This window comes from Sphaeramia orbicularis, chromosome 3, assembly GCF_902148855.1.
Source record: "Sphaeramia orbicularis chromosome 3, fSphaOr1.1, whole genome shotgun sequence".
In the NCBI taxonomy this organism is placed as follows: Eukaryota; Metazoa; Chordata; class Actinopteri; order Kurtiformes; family Apogonidae; genus Sphaeramia; species Sphaeramia orbicularis.
In genome coordinates, this window is record NC_043959.1 from 19,824,347 (window position 1) to 19,841,182 (window position 16,836).

At 37.7% G+C, this 16,836-nt stretch overlaps 1 protein-coding gene across 2 annotated transcripts in view; it reads left to right on the forward strand.

Annotated features, from left to right (window-relative positions):
- The first annotated feature begins 9,981 nt into the window (after positions 1-9,981).
- mpped2a (metallophosphoesterase domain containing 2a) overlaps positions 9,982-16,836 on the forward strand; it is a 106,096-nt gene continuing 99,241 nt past the window's right edge. The window contains exons 1-2 of one of the 2 annotated variants that reach the window (XM_030130735.1): positions 9,982-10,360; positions 15,051-15,351. In XM_030130735.1, coding sequence (XP_029986595.1) covers positions 15,239-15,351 — 113 coding nt within the window. In that variant the 5' untranslated portion in view covers positions 9,982-10,360; positions 15,051-15,238. Of the gene's footprint in view, positions 10,361-10,777; positions 10,895-15,050; positions 15,352-16,836 lie in introns of those variants that run through there. The other variant, XM_030130744.1, reaches the window with a different exon arrangement.

Sequence of the window (16,836 nt, forward strand, 5' to 3'; positions counted from 1 at the left end):
GGGGGGGGGGGGGGCACTGATCTGCCTTGGCGGAGGTCTGCGCTCTCCATTAGGGTTCGGCTTCCATTAACCCTAACCCTAATGGAATTCAGTGTCATGACTGAGTCCAACCTTATTAAAGCCAACTCTGCTTTGGTTCCAACAGTCACATTAGTGGGGTTCCATTGTATTTGTTTTATTAATGTATGATACTTAAAAAATACAGTTTTATGTGATTTGAAGTATTTATAATGTTCATTTTGCTTTGTTTCGCCCCCTTGAACCCCCACCATTCTTCTGCGCCCCCCCTTTTCCATTTTTCTAGCTCCGCCACTGCTACTTATGTTCGAAATAAAGTTTATCATTATTTCACACGTGCAGGCGACAGGGTGGAAGTGGCATCGGTGATAAAAACCCTAAGCAGTGGATTAATTGTGAGCGTAGGTGTCGGGGTCGTCACCTGAACAAGCGGCTGAGGGTCCGGCGGCGGCAGCAGCGGCGTCCTCCTCTGAACTGCAGCTAATCAATTAGCGTGATTTAATAGTCGGGGGCTCCACATGGAGGCCGGCGTGACTCGGTGTTCTCCTAATTTATACTGTATCGACCGCCTCGCACACATGCAGAGACAGCGAGCGGCGAACGAGGCCGGCTGTGCTGAATGGTTGTGGGTAAAGCTGCGCCTCATGGGAAAATAAAGTGATTGTATTATTTTTACAGTTTGCTAAAGTTTAAACGTGTGGAAAGAGCGAGTCCTCTCCTGTGAGTCCTCCTCTTGCCTTTGGCGTTGAAAGTGAGCCTGCATATTACTGAGTCCATCACAACAGCAGGAGAATGAATCCACTTGGCTTTCATTCAGTCTTTTCTTCTCTTCAGGCCTGACTGGACAAAAGCACCGTGCGCTAATAAAATTAACTAGGTATAGCTTTGATTTTCTCTCCGGAGAGGAACCGGTGACATGGAGTTGTATTATGTAACCGAAGCAAACAAATCTCCCTCTGGGACAATAAAGATTATGTCTAATTAAACCTCTTAACTTCCACCAGGTCACCGCTGACCTAGTTTTGGGTTTGGGTTGGGGTAGTTTAGGTTCAGGTTTGGAGGATTTTCCCTGTCAAATGAAATCTAAAACGCATATGCAACCCTACTTCTGTGGCAGTTCCCAAATGATTTTTTGTCTAGAGTTAACCTTTCTTAAGTGATTGATCACCATTTATTATTATATTATTCCCTGCATTTTGCATTTTTCCAATGTCAATTATGTATTTTCCTATATTTAATTCCTGATCATGTAGATGTTCATTAAAACTCAGATTAAAGTTCAGGATTATTATATGGGAAACAGAAAAATGGACTTTTTCAGCAAAGATATCAATAAATGAACATGAAAACCCAGTGTGTCCATCTACTGTCATTGTTCCAACTCCATGGCTTTTACTGGGGAATCAATGTTGTAGAAGATGATGGTGTTTCCACGGTAACTACAGCGCCTCTGAACGTCCAAATGGGTCATTTGTGATGACCATGAAAAGAGATTTTTTTACATTTCAAACTAGAAAAGCACTGGGACAGCGCAGACATCTGCCAAGGCAGATCAGATTCATTCTGGCAAAAATCAGGTGGATTTCTACAACTTGTTTTAATTCCTGCTTAATTTGTTACATTTTATATTTAGTTAAGTGATGACATTTGCACATATAAGGTCCAGACTTCAGATGAACATTTCTCCAGTATTTCTCCATAATTGTTTATCAGCAGCAGCGGTTGTAGTCCAGACTGAAAATATGTCCAAACTTGGAGCCCATTACCTTAAATGTTCAGTTGCTGGTTGAACGGGACAGAGCAGCACAGCCAACAAGCTAGAGGGGGCGGGGCCTGAAGTGGCTCATGTGCATTTAAAGGGCCAGCGCTCCAAACCACCTTTCTGGTGTCATTACTCAGAAATAGGGTTGAAGATGGACCTGTGGAGTTGAATGAATGAAGAATTCAGACCCAAGCAGAGCTATACTTTTCTTTTTTCTTTTGTTCAGACAAGGTATAATTTTTAGATGTTTAGAAACTGTCAAGCAGGTAACATCTTAAAACTATGCCTTGTCTGAACCAAAGAAAAAAGAAAAGTATAATTACATTAACAGAAGACAAAATGAATGTCATTAGCCTTACCCAAGCAGAGCATTTACAGTTTATGTAGACCAGAGGGAAATGTTTGAAAATGAAGAATTCCATTTAAAAAAAGCAAAATATCACTCCTTTGAGGCAAAGCAGTCAGACGTACATCATAGAAATAAAAGTAGACATTCTCAGTCATCATCTGTTTTGATGCACAGTGTCGGTGTGTTTGTGTTTCTTCAACGTGCACAGTCAGGTTAAGTCATAAACTCATCGTTCTTCTTGGTAGTTCTAGGTTCAACTGGGCTTGTTTCACTGTTTTGAAAATGTTTTATCTCTCACAATAATAATAATAATAATAATAATAATAATAATAATAATAATAATAATAATAATAATAATAATAATGGATTACATTTCTATAGTGCTTTTTTGGGCACTCAAAGCTCTTTACATTATTGACTTATTCATTCGCTCTCACACTCCCCCTCTGATAAAGATAAAGGATGAGAGACAGAACATTTTCAGAAGAGCCAAACAAGTCCAGTTGAACCTAGAAGAACTACCAAAAACCACAGCTTCCCTTTGAGGGGCTGATGTTTGATGAAATGCATATGGACGAAGCTGCCAGGGCTGGTCCTTGCTGAGGTTAATCCAGTCTAAATCAGATTCAGAATGTAAGAGTTAACCTCCCCAACACCAGTCTCAGTGAAAAGCCCATCTCTTTACATCTTTGTGCTGGTTTTTCTAAACCTCCGGGCTTCGGGCTCAGGGGCAAACGTTTGAGTCTGTGTGCATTTCAATGACACAAACAGTATCTCCCCTCCCAGCGCAGCCTGTGCAGCCGTCTATCTGCCTCCATAAATCTGAATGACATTAACATTTAGAACCTGTCTGTGTGTGGACGGGCCTCTCAGACAGACAGGCTTCCACTTTTATTTATCCACACCAGGCAGGCGGGACGGACGGTGTAAATCTGCTCCTGTTGAAGCCCGTGAACCGCCTGGGCCGCTGGGTTAAGTGAATATCACCCTCTGCCTCCTGAAAGCTCCGCCGTTTCCCTTTTTTTACAGATGTGTTTCATTTCTGCCTTATTTGGATGGAAAGTCATTTACCCTCTTTTATAGAAGGTCATAAAATATATAGTTTTCCTTCCACTCTGCATAACATTTACATTTTCTATTGTATAAATGTGATCGTCGCGACACGGAGCTGAATAAAACATTCATAGCAAAAGCCATTTCTTGGGTGACATTTGGTCCCCTATCTATCATCAGTTTTCTATATGCAGTCGCAGAACAAACGCTGGTCAAATGTTTAAATGTGGCCTCTCCACTGAAAATTTCCACCCAGCTTTCACATTAACACCCGCCGGCTACTAGATGGAAACGCTTTTTTTTTGGTGCAGATAAGAGAAAAGTCAAATGGAAATGACTCGCAGGGCTGTTGTGGCGCGATGATGGGCCCGTGTGTGCCCGGGAAATTGAAGCATGTCAGTAAAATTAGAAAATCCCACCTCTGCCTCGACATGTAAATGTGGCACAGCCCCTCAGATAGTCCATTATTGACTGTCCCATGAAGCCTTTCTCATCAAAAATCCCATCAGTGAAGCAAAAGATACAGGCCGAGCGCTGACAAATGAATTCTTTCATTTTCCTTTAAACTGGTTCTGATCACTGTGGATGTGCACAAATGTCATTTTATCATTTTCTCTCCTTTAGTGGAAACAAAGGAAATTATACAAGTTTTCTACAAGTCATCTGTTTATAATTTCCTCTTTGACTAAATGAATTTTTGTTTCTTTTGAACATTCAATTTGTTCAACTCTTGCATGCTTTTTCACTTAACACTAGTCTAAAACTGATTTTTTTTTTTTAATTAACTGCATCAGAGATTAAATGTGCGAAATCTTATATACTTTAACAAGATGAATTGTAAAACAAATGTCAAATGTGTTGGTCAGCTGATGTTTTCAATACATATGTATATCATAAAGTGTTATTAGATGTACATACTAGTTTTTTGGGTCATTTTAATAATCATTTTCCCAAATTTTTTGATAATTTTTTTGTTAATTTCCTTTATTATTCTCTTCATTTTGTTCATTATCTTTTTTATTTTGGTTCATTGTGTTGTTTATTTTCTTCATTTAAAAAAAATTTTTTTTTTCTTATTGTAATAATTACAATCCCTTTTTTTTTTTTTTTTTTACAAATCATTCCTTTTCAGTGAAATCCACTGCTTTCAACATAGGCTGTAAAATCATATTTTAATCTAAACACAACTCACCTGTATGTTTTGTTGGCTAAAGTTTTGCCCATCGCTGGAGCCAAAAGTGAGCCAAATTGATTTTGTGGCAAAATTAACTGAACCCTTCTAATCTGCAGTTAAAACGTCTTCACTGACTGGTGCAGTACAGCTCATAGATCCCGCCCCCTCCATGTTATTCTATGGACTTAGACCAAAGTCAAAACTCCATGTCCAATTAACTTAGACTCTTTGGATTGATCTCATGAGACTGATGATCAAATCAGCTGATATTCAGATCATCATCTTTTCAGTCATTTTGTTTGTGTAAGTTATTTGATGCCATAAACAGGTGATTGACAGCTATACCGACCAATCACAGTGACTTGACTGGAAGCAACATGGCAGCTTGTACGACCCCTGGGTTTGAACTCATTTACATACCAACATTCTTTCTTTCTTTCTTTCTTTCTTTCTTTCTTTCTTTCTTTCTTTCTTTCTTTCTTTCTTTCTTTCTAACATACAAAGAAATAAAATAAAACAAAATCTAAATGAATAGAGTCTGGTTGGTTCAATGTATTCAGCTAATGATTTATTTTGCTGAAACAGTTACTTTTTCTGTCATTTTCTCTGGTCTGATGTAACAACCTTAGCATTTTCTCTGACCTTTTTATGAAAATCTACATGATAAATAAATAAAGTACGTGAAAATACCTGCTTTTCACTGCAAAAGCAGAGGATAAATTATCATTATCATTATTTTTATTATTATTAAAGTATTGGGACACATTGAATTCAGGTGTTTCTTTTCTAACATGACATAACATGATACTGTAAAGCACTTTGGATGCCTTGAAAAGCAAAAATCCAATCCATTGTTAATCCATTATTAACAGGGGTCTGGGCTGCAAAACAAAAATGACAGAGAAAAAAAATCAATGAAAGCCAAAACAGAAATAGATCTAGGTCTTCAAGGATTAAACATGGGTTGAAAATGTACTTTAGTGCAGCTTGCAAATATTTTTCTATATTTTTAATTGCTGTTGTTAATAACCTTTACAATCCTAAGGTTGCCACTTGTTAAGCCCCTTGAGGGTTTTTGGTAACCATCCATCACAGTATTTAACCAACATGTATTTATGTGTTTGTTTTTTGTTTTTTTGTGAAAATTAAGTAAGTAAAATAAAACGTTTGCTTTAAGATGTTATTATTTTGATTTCAGTGTCTTTTTCATAAAGCCGAGGTAGAAATGTTCTTCCATTTGTAAGAGAAAGATAAAGTTTTGTCTTGAACTTTGTTTGGTGATGGTCGGGTTCAGGTTAGTTTGTTTGTGATGGCAGCTGGTTGCTAGGGGTGTGTATTTGCAAGAACCTTGTGATACGATTCAAATCACAACACTAGGACCACGGTACGATTCACGATATATCATGATACTGTTAAAAAGACAATTTTTTGTTCGTTTCTTTTGTTTTAATGATTATTTCCTTGAAGAATTGAATTACACCAGAAATATGCACAAATACTAAACACATTTTTATTTGATCAGAACAGGATCTAATGTTATATCACAAAATTTTCCTCTGTTAAAACTCAAAATGATGCTTTACAGACATTACAGTTTAAGATCCTGTTCAAATGTTCATATTCTATTAGTTCAGAACAAACATCAGAACATTATTTTAGTTCAATCTCAACAAAAGAACTAACATTATTTAACAAAACAGTGTTAAATAATAATAAATAAAATATAAACAAAAAAGAAAACCAAAAAAAACAAAACAAAAATGAACCTCCATAGTATCTATATTTGAATAAATACCTAAAAATATCGATACAGTACTTTTTAATATCAATACAGTATTGTGAAATGAAATATCGTGATATATTGCAGAACCGATATTTTCTTACAGCCCAACTGGTTGCAGATGTAGTTTATTTGTTTATCTATTCAGGGACAGTGTACCTCACTCATCAGCACTATAAATGTGTCAGTATTAGTCAAATGGATTATTTTCCAGATGTTGGATCATCCAGTAAAAGGACAAAACAACAGTCAAAGTCAGCACAGAGGAAAAATCCTGAAGGGGTAACACAGGTGAACATGTGATGATACGTGTCAGTAAACATGGGACATGTCAACACTTCCTGCCAGATGTCATTTATAATTTAGGGAAATAAAAATTGAAAAGCAAAAATATTTTACACCGAGTCATCCGAGTGCAGGGTTCTCCCAGTTTGGAAAGTGTGCTGCCCCATTTCAGGTTGGATGAAGGACTCCCACAGGTACTCATTAGTATTGTTTACTCCTCAACCCAACGGGGCCACGTTGTCTTCTAATCATAGATTTTACAACACCTCCTGTACTATTTTCCCACACATCTGTGATCTTATGATGCATATTCCAGGTCAACACTTCCACTGAATTAGTATAAAACATGTCAGTGTGGGAACTTGAGTATTGGCTGATGCTCACGTAGATACAAAGCCGACATATGTGGCTTTCAGGTGTAACAATAATTCAGAGTGTTAACCAAAAAAAAAAAAAAACCCAAACAAAATAGATCATCTTTGGTATGTCAAGGCTTCACTTTCTTCCTCCAGACAATCAATTAGTGTCAGTATTCCTGCTGGGATACGAACTAGAAGGCATGTGCTGAGTTCAAGGTGCAGTAGCCAAAATATTGCATTCTGCATGAGGTTTCATGGGATAAAATCAATAAGCTGTTTATTATGCCATGGGAGGATGCCATGTAGCCCCGAGTAAACATATTGGTCGAACATCTTTCTCAAAGGCCAAAAGCAGACAAACACAGAGGAAAAACGCTGAATGTAGGAATCAGAGTGAACACAGGAGAAAAGTGACCGGTGATGCCTTCAGGTGCTCGTTGTACACCGTAACTTCAGAGTTAATTAGGCCTAATTAGATGAAAATGTATTCTTGAGGTTGTTGTGGGAATGTTTTGAAGGTTGGTAAAGTGTATGTAATTATATCTAATTAATAGTTAAAAAAAAAAAAGATAGAAAGCAGAACAAAATCTATCTATCTATCTATCTATCTATCTATCTATCTATCTATCTATCTATCTATCTATCTATCTATCTATCTATCTATCTATCTATCTATCTATCTGTCTGTAAAAATTACACTGAACATATTACTAATTAACGATGTTGAACTAGTTTTAGTTCAGGTTTCACATACAGACCAATGTGAGCTCAAGCCTTTATTCAGTTGTTTTATTTGGTATTGGTTTATTATTCTTGTTTGTTGTTGTTTTTAATAGTACAGCTTTTTATGTTTTTAATCTATTCTTGTATTTTCGTCTTTTATTCAGGTTTTATCTATTCTTCTGTATTTTTACTTATTTTTAATCTATTCTTGTATTCTACTCTGTTATTTTGGGTTTTATTCATCTTTCTGTACAGCACTTTGGTCCATTGTGATTGTTTTTAGAAGTAAACAATAGCATGATAACCTATAAATAATGGCAACTACAACTTTTTCTCTTTGTTTTAGGGCAAAAAAACCCTCCATTAAATTATGAAATTTTTTTTTACATTAACAAACTATTGTTTAGCAATAAAATGTGAAAAACTTGAACAAATATCAACTAAATGAAAATTAAGTGCAATTTTAACAGTATTCTGCCTGTTACTGAATGTTGTTCAAAGTAAAGTTTATCATGATCATCACGTACATATTTATTCATAAGGGTCTTTGCGGTGCCAGCCCGCTCAGACCAATCTGTGCTCAAATTATACAGTGCAAGTTTAAAATCTATTTCCATATTATAAGAACTGACTACTGAGATATTTGAAACTGTATTTTCAGGCAGTGGTGTGCCAAGTTTGAAGTAAATTTACACAAAATGTATGTTTTTATAGACATGGGAAATTTCGCCCATTATAAGTAAATGGGAGAAAAAAGAAGATTTAAAAAATTCATAAAAAATTTGAACTTCGACCTACTTTTCCCAAAATGTAATGACGTTTATTCTTAGTCACTAACAATCTATAAACCCAATTTGGTATGAATTCAACCAACAGTTTTGCTGCTACAGATGTGAAATCTTGCCCATCACAAGTACATAAGGAAAAAAAAAAAAAAAAAAGATTTAAAAAATTCATTAAAAATTTAAACTTTGACCTATTTTTCCCAAAATGTAATGACATCTATTCTGGGTCACTGACAATCTACAAACCCAATTTGGTATGAATTCAACCAATAGTTTTGCTGCTAAAGTCTTAACAAACAAACAAACAAACTGAACCAAAACCAATACCCCTTGTCTTCCCTTCAAGGGGCGGGGTAATACCACTGATGACCACTGGGGGTGACTGTGATTGGCTCCAATAAAACTCTGCCTCTCTCACTATAAACACAGTCAGTCATTTTTTTAATTAATTTTTTTTTTTATAAGGAATGATTCTGATCTCATCTATTATTAAGACCCTCTAATATGTGATCTGAATTATCTTGAATTTTTCCTCCAAAATTTAAAAGCGAACACAAATAGAAGCTTTAATGTTGGCCGTGTCTTTATTTAATAAAACATATTTACTTGACTGTAGTTGTGGTTGACAGGTTCCATTAACAAGACTGTAAAATGACTTTGTAGCTCAGTGCTTGAGGATTTTTTACATTTTACTGAGTCAGTAAACTATCGGTCAGCATCAGCTCACCTCTGACTCCATGAAGCCTCGCCCCCTTTGTCCAAATATGGTCACCTCTGGCTCCAAAACCTGGTGACCAACCTGGTGGTAGAAAATCACAAACTACCAACTTCAGAAACCAACAGATGATGTTATGGTTCCTCTGTTGACTATTTATATCAGATTATCTTATAAACACTTTAATCAGCTCTTGTTGCTAAACCTGTAGCATACAAGGGGTCAAATAAATAGAAAGAAGAAGTAACTACAGATAAATGAAACACATCAAAGCCTATACATGTACATAATACTTTATTAAATTAGTTTAGTTTAAGTTCATTAAGTTCACATAACTTAGAATTTTCTCATTTCAGTTTAGTTCAGCTAGTTTTACAAGTGCACAAGTGGTTTTAATTAGCTTTTTACTTTAAAGAAATTGTTTTAGTTCTGTTTTCAGATTAAGTTACATGAAGTGCAATCAAATTCACTCAAATTTTAATTATATAGAGCCACAGTTCAATTTTTTTTTGGATCAGTTTAAGTGTAAAGTTTTATTATTTATGCGAAAAGCCTTGATTTAAAGTAAATGAGAAGTTTAGGATGAATGAATAGCGTAATTGATGATGACTGCTTAATATATTAATAATAAAGTAAATAAAGTAGTTGGAGGTGTTACAGAAAGCGGAAATATTGATTACATAAACTAAAAAAAAAAAAACCTGACAGATTTTTTTTTTTTTTTTGCTGTACGAAAACATATGAAAATCCACACGAAAAGAATCGGTTTCCAGCCAACTTCTCACGCTTTCTGTGAACCGCCTAATTTCCCACAGTCGATGAACGCATCCCGGTGGGAGCGCGGGACTGCGCTCTCCCTCGCTCGCTCCCAATGTGGCGCCGCGCGTGTGCCCGCCGTTGAGGGCTCGCGCACGGGAGGTGGCGGGGGGTTGCGCGCGCTCCTGCTCTCTGACCCCAGCGGCAGCTCCGACTCACTGCACTCCGGCCCCCCCCCCCTCCCGCACCGACGCATCGAGCCCGCTCTCCCCCCGCAGTCTGTCAGCCGCTCTCGCCCGCCTCTCCGGCTCTCTTCCTCCTCGCTCTCTTGTCTGGTTTCTTTCCACAGGAGCCAGCCGAAGGTCCCGCCGGGTCGAAGGTTCCTGCCCTACACGCCCAGCCCCGCCGCTGCCTCCCCGGACGGCCGCTACCAGGCTGCCCGCCGCCCCGCTGCCCCTCTGCCGGCCGCCTGCCGCATGGACCCGCGTCCCCTCTCCTCCTCCGCCGCCGCCGCCGCGTAGAGGGCGACCCCGACCCGACACCGCTCCTCCACTCCACTCCGGCCGGATTAAACCCGCACAAAAAGCCCCACACGACGAAGGTAGAACCACCTTTCTGCTTTTGCTTTGAGAACCGAGGAGGGAGGGAGGGCAGAGCGGGGAGACGGGGGAGGGAAAGCGGCGTTTCTGACACAAAGCCGTCGGTTAAGAGGCGGTTGTCATTTACGGGGAAGAGCCAGAGGTTAGCGCGGCGGTGCGGTGACACTCGCCACCTTTGGCTGCTATTTTCCCCCGGATCCAGGAGCAGAGTTCAGGATAGCACGGAGCTTTTGTTTTCGTGCGGGGGGTTAACACCGAGCGGCGGGGCATAGCACGCACCGCGGATCCGAACACGGAAAGGGTCAATTTATTCGCCTTTCGCCCCCTGCTCCTGCACCGGGGCTGGCTCCCACTCGTGAACTTAGCTTTGTGGCGTGTCCGTGCGCGGCTCTCCACGTTCACGGACGGACCTGGAGAAAAGGAAGGACTAGAACCGAGGCTCCGGCGTGCAGAATATAACCCCCCCCCCCCATCCACGACCAGGGCAGGTTTAGCGGCTAAGCTACACTGCTAGTCGCTGCTACAGTAGCAAGAAGGTAGAGACAGACACACACCGACCGAACACTGAACCATGCTGCACACAGATCAGATTTTCGGCCTGTATTTGCCAGAGGAGGAGGGGAGGGGGGGTGTTGGAGGGGGTGTGTGTAGGGTGGGGGGGTACATAACCAGCAGTAGTTCCCCAGGTTGCAGGTTGTGCCTTATTTAAAGTGCATTTCTTCTTGCAAACTTGTGTATGTGTGCATCCAACAGCAGAACATTTCCTTTCCAGTTGCTTAAAGTCGAGCTGCTTCTGCTGCTGCTGCTGGAAATGAGGCATAAATCTTTATGACTTGAATTCATTGCACACATAATAGGAGGTAGCATTCAGCTGACCCAGAAAGAATAAATCAATGCTTTTGTGGAAATAGGACAGTTTTTTATTCTAAATTGGAGATGTTTGCTTAACCCTTAAAGACCCTGAACTACTTTTGTGTCGACTTCAGAATGAATTTTGCCTCCAAATCTAACCTTTCATAAGTGATTTATCGCCATTTATTACAACACCGTCTGCTTTGTTTTGCTTTTTTTTTTTTAGTGTAAATTACATATTTTCTTGTATTTGATACAGTGATTGTGTAGATTTTCTTAAAAGCCCGGAGTAAATCCAAATGATATTATACAAAAACAGAGAAAAGTGAAGAAAAAGTGACGTTTACATCAAAAAATTGCACAAAACTAAGTGTGTCCATCCACTTTCATGGGTTTTACTGGTGAATCAGTGTTGTAGAAGATGACAAATTGCGTTTAACACTATGTATTGATAATAGAAGTGGATCAGCAGGTATTAAACAGTTTAGATCAGTCAGTGGGTTTGGCCGCTGGTGGTTGTTTAAAAACACTCACATTCTGTAAGTCACTGTGCTTTTTTCCCTCCTTTTTTCTGCATGTGGAGCTGTGGATGTGTTCATTTCCAGCCTAAATGCATGAAACATTTGTAAAATTGGGGGCTGTTTTTTTTTCCACCCCCCTCCTCTTATCATCCTGTTGTTGTTGTTGTTAGTGGTAGTGGGTGCATCAGGAGGTCTGGTATAAAAAGCCCACGGTGGCCACTTTCCTGTCAGTCAGGGGGGGTCGGCCGAGGAGGAGACGCAGCCAGAAGCCGGTGAGTGAGCTCTGGACATGCACCGTTTATTTATTTAAGCTGCTTTTTTTTTTTTTTTTTACTGAGACGCATAAAAGCAGTTCTGCCTCAGTTCAGATCCGACAGCACCAGCACCAACTTTAGCTCTAATTGTGGACCCGTTCCATGCAGAGTTTGTTATTTTTTTGACACCGTGCAGCTTCTCTTTCCAGGTTTCTTTAATATAAACTCCTCCACGGCGGCGCCTGCAGTCATTTTTACATCTTATATGAGCTTCCATTGGAATAAAATGGGTTTGAGCAGCAATTAAAACACCAGCACCACTTCCAGATTTACAGTTTTAATTTTTAAAGCCATGGTCCTGTGCTCGCTTCTAACTCATCTAATTTTATTCTCTGGCTGAAATTACCATTGTGCTAATTAGAGTGTTTTGATGAGGAATTTATTTCTGTTTTGTGCATATTTTCCCCTCACATTTTAGCTGCATTTTTAGCTTGTGTGTGTGTGAGCGTTAGAATAATGAATAATAATGAAAAGATGTTTCTGTGACTCGACGTGGGGATTTTTAGCTCTGTGTTATTTTTTTTTTCCGACACTTTCAGTGTATTCGTGCAGGTTTTTCTCATCAATCTGACATATATATGTGTGTAATTATTGCAGATAATATGAACATTTGCTGGTATATTTAATTATTTTTCATCTTTTTTACTTTGGCTTCAACTAATTGTTTCCACGGCTGATTAATCCGTCAGTTATTTTCTTGTCTTTTACTTAAAACTTTGCTGTAAATCAGTGTTTCTTTCAGTTCACGATGATGTCCTCAAAGAAATATTCAGTTTAATCACAGAGGAGGAAGGAAACCAGAAAATATTCACATTTATGAAGCTGCAATCTGAGGATGTTTTCTGAAATTCCTCAAGTTAATTCTCAGAATAGTCGTCAATTAAAGGTGAGAGTTAATTGATTAATCGATGAGCTGGTTTTTGTGCCTGAAAAAAAGTCTTTATCATTTACTTTTATCTCTTTCAGCCACAATCATCATCATTTTTGCACAGTTTAACCATATTTTCATGTTGCTTTATTTTCCTCAGCACAAACATTAATTGATCATCTATTAATGAACAAATTAATTGACAGTGTTTAAGTGTTTTTTCAGTTCAGACTCTCTTTACAGTTCTAAAATGTGGATATTTTCATGTTTATTCCTCCACTAAACATTTTTTTTTTTTCTGGATTTTTCTGAAGTACTCCAAACTAAAACACAACTCTGGTTTTAGAATGAGAATTATTATTTGCAGCTCGAGTTTTAAATGCTGATAATAAGATAAACCTCCTCTTTCAGCTGTCGCCGACTCCTAATGATGGCTATATTTGTGTTTTTGTACTGTTAGAATTCTTATAAATCTCCTAATCAGAACCATTATTTTCTTGATTAACCAACACGTCTTGAGTTCAACACAACATCCTTAAATAATCAAGTCAAACACAGTCCAATCACTGTCACAAAGAGGAAAAAACAAAAAAAAATTGTATTTAAGAACCTGCAATCAGAGTATTTTCCCTTTTTTTTTTTTAAATTCCTCAGATTAATTCTCAGAGTAGTCTGTGATTAAAGGTCAAAGTTAATTGGCTAATTGATGAGTTGGTTTTTGTGCTTAAAGACAAGTCTTTATCATTGTGTTTTTTTGGGGGGGGGTTTTTAGCTCTTTTTGCCACAACCATCATCATTTTTGCACAGTTTAATCCTATTTTTATGTTACTTTATTTTCCTCAGTACAAACATTAATTAATTGTCTGTTAATTAATAAATTAATCAACAGTTCAGACTCTGCAGCTTCTAAAATGTGGATATTTTCAGGTTTATTTCTCCTCTAAACATCTTTTTCTTCTGGATTTTTTTTAAATAGTCCAAACTAAAACACTTCTGGCTCTAGAATGAGAAGAATTATTTTCAGCTCCAGGTTTAAATACTGATTATATGATAAACCTCCTGTTTCAGCTGTCGCCTGGTTTTTAGGATGGTTTTATTTGTGTTTTTTTTTTTTTTTTACTGTTTTCCAGTTTGAACGGTTATAAATCTCTTAATCAGATCCACTAACAGTTGTTTCCGCTGCTGATTAATTCGTTGATTATTTACTTGATTAATCAACCAGTCTTGAGTTTAATATGATGCCCTTAAATAATCAAGTCAAACATGGTCTAATTACTGTCACAAAAGAGGAAAAACCAAAAACAATCTGAGTATTTTTACCTTTTTTTTTTTTTAAATGCCTCACATTAATTCTCAGAGTAGTTGTCGCTGCTCCATTAATCGTGGAGGTTTTTTTAGTCTTTCTATTTTAACAAATTTTAGTGTCAAGATTAAAATGATCTTTTCTCATCTTCTTCAAGCCACAGCTGTCCTCAGTTTTTGCACATTTTAACTGTTTTCATGTCGAGTTTTTTCACGTTTCATGGATTGTTTGTTGCTGATTAAATTTATCCACAAGCATTTTCATAACTTTTTTTTTCTTGTTAAATGTGGATATTTTCATGTTTCTTTCCTCTGAGCGTCTTTGTATTATGGATTATTCTGACATTCTATTAAAAAAAACAGTCAATCACCATAGAATGTAAATAATTATTTTCAGCTCTAATCTTTAATATAGATAATAAGAATCAACTCGATGCTAAGTTTTTCTTGTGCATTTCGTTGTTTGTTCATTCATGTGTATTTCTTCTCATTTCGACACTTTTTGATTCGAGCTGCAAAGATTAATCGATTAGTTGTCACAGATTGATGATCAATTTCAGGTATTTAAGGAAATTTGCTGTATTTTAAAAGTCAGTGTTCTCAAGTATCTTCAGCTTTTGGACCAAACAGGACATTTGAAGACATGTGGGGCTTTTGGGACATTTTATTGATTAAGTTATTAATTGATTACTATAGATATATTTGATAGTGAAATTGTGTTTGATGATCTATAATAAGTACATTTTCTTCTTTTTCCTGGTCTTTAAGTGTTTGAGGTTTTGTTCTGTTCTGTGGTGGATTCTCATGCTGATGCCTTATGTGTGTGTTTGTGCAGACTGCAGTGTGTCGTCGTCGAGTCGGCAGGCCGGGCTGCTGCGTCCGCCGCCACCGCCGCTGCTGCCGCCGTCGTTGCCGGGGGAGACCTTGGCCGGCTTGTTGAGCGGCTGTGAAGGATGAGCGCTGCACGGCCCGCGGCTGAACCCCGGTGAACTGAACGGCGTCTCATGTCCAAACGGCGGGAGGATGGCTCATGGCAAAGTGACCATAACGGTGGACGAGTACAGCTCCAACCCCACGCAGGCCTTCACGCACTACAACATCAACCAGAGCCGCTTCCAGCCTCCACACGTCCACATGTAAGTGCACCACAACAGTACCACGACAGTACCACAACAGCACCGATGAGCTGAACAGTCACCCACGAAGATGAAATAACCCAAACACCTATGGTTTTACTCACTAGGGCTGCAACTAATGACTATTTCAATACTCAGCTAGTTAGATTATGACAGTGTTTTAGTTATTTTTTTATTTAATCTTTATTTAATCAGGCACAGATTCAGAAAACATTCTTATTTATAACTGTGGCAAAAGGTAGGGCCTTCAGAGGGGGAAGGAAAAGGAGCTAAAAACCTTAAAATTAAACAAACAGGGCAGTCAAAACACTAAAAACATTAACATTAATAAAATATTTACAAAAACACAGCTAAAATGCATACATAAAACACTACAGGCTGGTAGCAGGAAGATTTTTTTTTGATTATGCAAAAAACCAATGGCTTTTATTAATATTTATTGCAGTAATGAAATGCATTTTCTTTCCTTTAACAAGAACATTTGGTGACAACAGTTAGAATGTATGACAAAGTATGTTAAACAAATATTTAATTCAGTATTCAACAAATATTGCAGCAGCAATAAAATACTTTTTTTTCCTTTAAACAAAAGTTTATTTTGTGCAGAACAATTCCAGTGCCTACGTTTGTTAAACAACTAATTACTCAAGAGTGGCAGCAATAAAATAAACATTTTTCCTTAAACAAAACTACATGATGTCACTAACAACCTGTCAGTTGAATTGTGATAAGGACAAACTCACCATGACATGAGTTCATTTTACTTTTACTTTATGGTTCATCTTTATGTTCTGTTAAATTAGTCATTTAGTCGTCTAATTTAGTAGCAGGACTGCTGAATGACTGATTTAGTAGGTCAGAAAAGTCGTCAAAAGGTGAAGACTTTTTTGAACTTGTCAGAACTCGTCCAAAACAACTAAATTAGTTACAGACTAATTTAGTAGTTGACCAGTCGTTGCAGCCCCATTACACACACAGACACATTCGACGGGCTTGTACAGTCGTGAAAAAGTCATGTAAAGTTCAGAAAACTCGTCAAAAGTCTTCACCTTTTGGCCAAATTAGAATAATTTCAGACAAAACTGACTGTAAATCCACCTCCTTTTTGTTTCCCTGAGTTTAGTCTGTAAGGAAATTAATGAAGAACAAACCTATCGGATTCAGACAAAAACCCTGGAAAAAATGTTGAACATGGAGGATTAACTGCTGCTTTCTGGCTTTGTTCTCAATGTAAAACACTGCATTTTTGCACAATTTTAGATTACTAGAAGCAAAAATACACTGTTTTCCTTCTTATACAGTAGTAAATTAATGTAGAGGTCTGTTTTTAAACTCAAGTCATGTATTTTTATTATCAGTGCTTTAAAAGTAACGTCTTGAACTTTTTAAATGTTGTTTTCAAGGCCTGGAAAAAGTAATTAAATTAATTAAAACAGTAAAAAAAAATAGTCCATCTCAGACAACTGTGCACCTGGTGATGAAACC